This window comes from Zingiber officinale, chromosome 4A (assembly GCF_018446385.1).
Source record: "Zingiber officinale cultivar Zhangliang chromosome 4A, Zo_v1.1, whole genome shotgun sequence".
In the NCBI taxonomy this organism is placed as follows: Eukaryota; Viridiplantae; Streptophyta; class Magnoliopsida; order Zingiberales; family Zingiberaceae; genus Zingiber; species Zingiber officinale.
Genome location: NC_055992.1, coordinates 8,585,168 through 8,589,814, shown reverse-complemented (window position 1 = coordinate 8,589,814; position 4,647 = coordinate 8,585,168). Strand labels below are relative to the sequence as shown.

General features: G+C 39.1%; 1 protein-coding gene across 1 annotated transcript; it reads right to left on the bottom strand.

The window, feature by feature from the left end:
- Positions 1–2,288: 2,288 nt before the first annotated feature.
- On the bottom strand, positions 2,289–3,261 carry LOC121973107 (CASP-like protein 1D1). Its single transcript, XM_042524690.1, has 3 exons — positions 2,962–3,261; positions 2,722–2,848; positions 2,289–2,630 (listed from the first exon to the last, which is right to left on the bottom strand). The coding sequence occupies exons 1-3, from the start codon at positions 3,225–3,227 to the stop codon at positions 2,409–2,411; spliced, it is 615 nt and encodes a 204-aa protein (XP_042380624.1). The 5' UTR covers positions 3,228–3,261; the 3' UTR covers positions 2,289–2,408.
- Positions 3,262–4,647: the final 1,386 nt, after the last annotated feature.

Below are 4,647 nucleotides of genomic sequence, written 5' to 3'. Positions count from 1 at the left end.
GTCGGGAATCAGGTTCTCTGGCATCAAGGATTTGATGAGGATGTCATTCATGTGTACTTTTACATTTTTCTTCCAAGTTGCTCCACAAATACTAGGTTTATGAGTCTTTGATATGTAATTCCCGCATTATTTAACTCGAACGGCATGACAACATAACAAAAAAATGTCATTTGCTATAATGAAATTGGTTTTGTTTTGATCTACCTTAGTTAAAGGAATTTGATGATATCCTTAATTAGTAAGTTGTCTATCATAGAAATGAGTTGGCTCCAATGGTGAAGTTCACCAACTGATCAATGTGTGGTAGGGGATAACAATTCTGGACATGTCTGATTTAAGTCCTAGAAATTGGCACAATGCATTACTTTCCAGAGGGCTTGAGTATTAATATAACATTTCATAGCCAAGTCAAGTATCTCACTTATATCCTGCACCTAGTAACATCTTAATCTCCTCCCGTATCACTTTGTTTTGCTTGAGCCAAAGTGACGTCCCTCTTGCTTGACTGGCCTAGCCTCCGTTTGAACATGCAAATGATGCTCCAAACGAACTCCTACCAAGTTTGATGGGGACCAACAAGTCTATTGAGGACTCTTACTGTTCGGGCGAGAGACCTTTAGCGATACCAACTTGATCGCCTCAACTTCTTGATCTGCCACAAAGGAAGGTTTGCCCTCCTATATCGTGTATATATCTCTTTGATGCATTGTCTTTTCTCATAAACGACGTTAATTTGATGGTGTGTCTCTTTTCATGTGCACGACCTCCTTCCTTCTTTTGTCATCGTTTAAGTAGTCATTGTAGCATTTCCTCCGAGAGATGAAACTTGGATTTCAACAAGCATCAGTTGGGGGTCGAGGTGGGTGTTGTCCCTTCGACGGTCAAGAAGTGGCTTTGCAAGTGTTCAAAAAATCATACCTTTATTTATCTACGTGAAGATTTATAAAGACTCGGCTGCCACACCAGCTAGGGATGGACCATGTGGACGATCACACGCTTGAGGCATTGCCCATTGACTAACCACACGAGTGAGCCTTCTTCCCTACGACGATAGTCGTTGATTTGTGTCGTCGATTTTGTCCGGTTGTCAATTTGATTGATGTCACTTTTTCTATAAGACCACTGACGGATACTGACTTAGAGACGATGAGAAGTGAACCCTCGTAAAAGCCAACTCAACCGGGCTCCTTCACTTGGGCTTCTTTGAATCGAAGCGGGATTGGAGAGTACGTCCTTGACTGAGCGGGTTTACCCGAGCAGCATACTTGACGTTAACTCTGGGTATAGCATGGATTTGATAAATCAAAATTAGGTGGCTTCAGTTTTCAAGCTTATTCCCCTCAAGTGTGAATTTTAAACGCACGTGATGGAGACGAGACTTCGAAATCCCAGAATAGAAGCTTCCATTTTATTTAAATTTTTTATTTCTGTTATTCTGTGTGAGATATATGTTGGTTATTATATTTATTGTCATTGTCAAAATAGCAATAAAATACAAGTTATTTTATTTTTAAATAACTTTCTATTTATTTAATTTCCTAGAATAATGGGGATTTGATAAGATTGAAATCTCCTATAGAATGTTTTGGTTTTTAGAAAGAAGACGGGGTTGTGGACATTGCCAATGTCCCGATCGTCAAGGATGCGCTTCGATCGACTACGAGGTCGGCAGCGGCGGCCGCGTTGACGGGGAAGAAAAAGCGGAGTGTGGTGGCCTTCCAAGAAGGCTTCTTGCCGACGTTCTTGTCAATGGCGGTGCCCTTGACAGTTCGCCGGAGATACATATCACGGCATATGAGCGTCCATCTTGCCGAAAACGTTGACATTTCGAGGTCCTTGGTGGAGATTAGCGTGAGATGAGATTGATGGCCTATAGGTGGAATTTCATGATTTCTATTTGTATAATAGGTGAGGTCCATATAAAATTTTGATTTATGGGCCCATAAAATTAGTCCATCTTCTTAGATAGCACTTTCAGTCTAGAGGATCTATGTCCCTCCGCCTATAAAATAAACGGACCATGAATTTTCATTAATATGTAAACGGATTATCTCTGATCCGATCTTATAAAATACGGACCGTATTGATATTTTAGTTGCAATGAAATTTTTAATCAGAGACGACGATTGTTGGTAAACCCGGATATTTTTATCGACGTGGCAATCTATCAGGCCTGTTTGGTGGAACCTCTACGAATCAATTGACTGGTAAAGTGTCCTAATAACCAAATTCGTGAGTTACTGGCAAATGTGGACATACGGTTATGGGAAGTTTTATATAAACTCCTTTCCTTATTAAATATTTTATTAAAAAATATTCATATGACGCTAGAAATTGGATGGAAACAAGCTTAAGAAGATAACAGATCAAATTAGCGCCCTGAGTGCAGTAAAATATGTTTGTTTTAACTACAGAGTCCGGCGATAGAGTGAGTAGGAGGAGAGGATGACGAGTTGGACGAGGACGCCTGCGGCTACGGACGAGAGGACGACGGAGCTGCCGACATATCGGCAGAACTTGCCGTAGTTGTTGCAGATCTTTGCCCAGTTGGCGTGCGAGTTCCCCCACAGCCCCAGGTACCCAATCGACCCGGCGCTCCCCATCGCCGACGCCATCACTCCGGCCATCAACTGCGCATGCACATGTAGCTAATCAATTAATTTTCCAAATTAAATAAACACTAATTAAGAAGTTAATCAATTATAATTAGGATTAACTTACCACGTCGCAGACGGTGAGAAGGAAGAGGATTCTGGTGGATGGCGAGGGGCTCGAGATGGAGAAGAAGGAGGCGAACATGGTAACGATGCTGTACAGACTGGAGACGCAGAGGGCCGCCAAGAGATATCTAATGAAGATATAATTAATTAATTACACGAGTTATTAATTAAGCTACAGATTGTTTCAACCATGATTATGAATTTTAACTACGTTAATTTGCAAAGTAATTAACGAACTCACATGAAGGCAGGGACGTGCTGGAACTTGGCCGCCCTGGAGACGACGGCGAATGGCGGCGGGAGGCCGGTCCGGATATCGCTGCTCTGCTTGCTCGTCACCAGCACCGCGATAGCCGACACCGACGACGCCAACAGCAACAACCTCAGAAAGAAATCGACGCGGAACAGGTTCGTCGGAGGACGACGCTCTGCGAAGGCGGCTCCGCCGTTGCCTGTCTCCGGCACCGTCTTGCCGTAGGTGGATGAGCTCTGTTCTGTCGTCGCCATGGCCACACCACTTCTCCTCTTTCCCAAAGGGACTGATTAGGCTGGAATGATCAGGGAAAGATGAGTTCTCTTTAAATAGGAAGAGCCGAAGAGAGGCTGCAGGGACGTAGATTCAGTGTAACAAAGTTGACTACTCTCGTTCCAGACGTTTCAGACGTCCCCTAGTCATATTATATTCTGGTACAAAAGTCCTATTAATATTCCTTTTAGAATTTAATTGGTTAGCGTGGGACACAATTATTATTATTATAGGACCAGAATTTAAATATTAATAAAATTGAGAAGAAAAACAGTCTCCCTATACCCTATACTGAGCAATTATACCTATCTAATTTACTTTAGATGATCATATAGAACCAACCGTGTGGACGCTGAAAGGAGCATGCAAAATTTTGAGAATATTTAATGACTCGAAAATGGGATATCAATATACTTTTTATATACTCTTTCCCAGGAATTTTTGACATAATGTGCTAAGCGTTCACAAAGATTCACATTAGCCACCGTGCACTGTGGAATTCTCTAACTCGATGCTAATTAGATAAAAACAAATTATATAAAAAGATCGGAAATTTATGAAAGGGTGCGTGCAGATTTAAGAAATTTTTAAATAACGTATTAAGGATGTATTAATTTTAATGATATTTCCGTTCTATCTCTCCCACCAATATTAATTTTCCACATATTGATTTAAAACATTTAAATTTTAAAACAATTTTATTGATTAGATGCATACAATCTCAACATCTTTCTCTTTTTTGATTTATACCATTTGAATTTATATTTTTAATTTAACTACTAAAATGAGGATTAAAATTCGACATCAAATCTATCTTTACACATTTTACATTTGTATGAAATTATAAATTCATATAAATCTAAATAGTGTCCATTAATAAATTTTGATCAAAACTCATTGATGATATATAGGTTTCAATTATATTCATTTTAAGTCCAAATATATCTTCCATTATTATTTTTGGACTTCCCTAATAGTATCAAGAAGAAAAATATTTTTAAATGTTTTAGCTAAAAATTAACATAATGCTAAAGTATATTTAAGGAGTTTGAAATAAATAATAAAGAGTACGACTCCTTATCATTTTGGAAATCTATCATCTCAATAGCTATCCCAAATTATATAAAATGAGATAAATTATAACTTAAATGACTAAAATCAAACCGACTCGTTGGAATCGCGTATACTTGTAGGCGGCTGTCATCCCCTCGTTAACTATGTATCGATGCCAATAGTATCTTATCCGCTGCCAAATAACCAATAGAAATTTACTACGAAAAAGTCAACGCCTTTGTGTGGGTTGACACTTCAAAGATTCTCAACACCACAAAACAAGTCAAAACAAAAAGATAATAGTCTAATTAATCGATGCGATGGATAGACATATATATTAACTGCATG

Coding starts and splice junctions, on each gene's coding strand:
- LOC121973107 (XM_042524690.1), bottom strand. CDS start 3,227: ATGGCGACGACAGAACAGAGCTCATCCACCTACGGCAAGACGGTGCCG. Junction 2,849..2,961: donor CAGCACGTCCCTGCCTTCAT/GTGAGTTCGTTA, acceptor TATCTTCATTAG/ATATCTCTTGGCGGCCCTCT. Junction 2,631..2,721: donor TTCTCACCGTCTGCGACGTG/GTAAGTTAATCC, acceptor GTGCATGCGCAG/TTGATGGCCGGAGTGATGGC.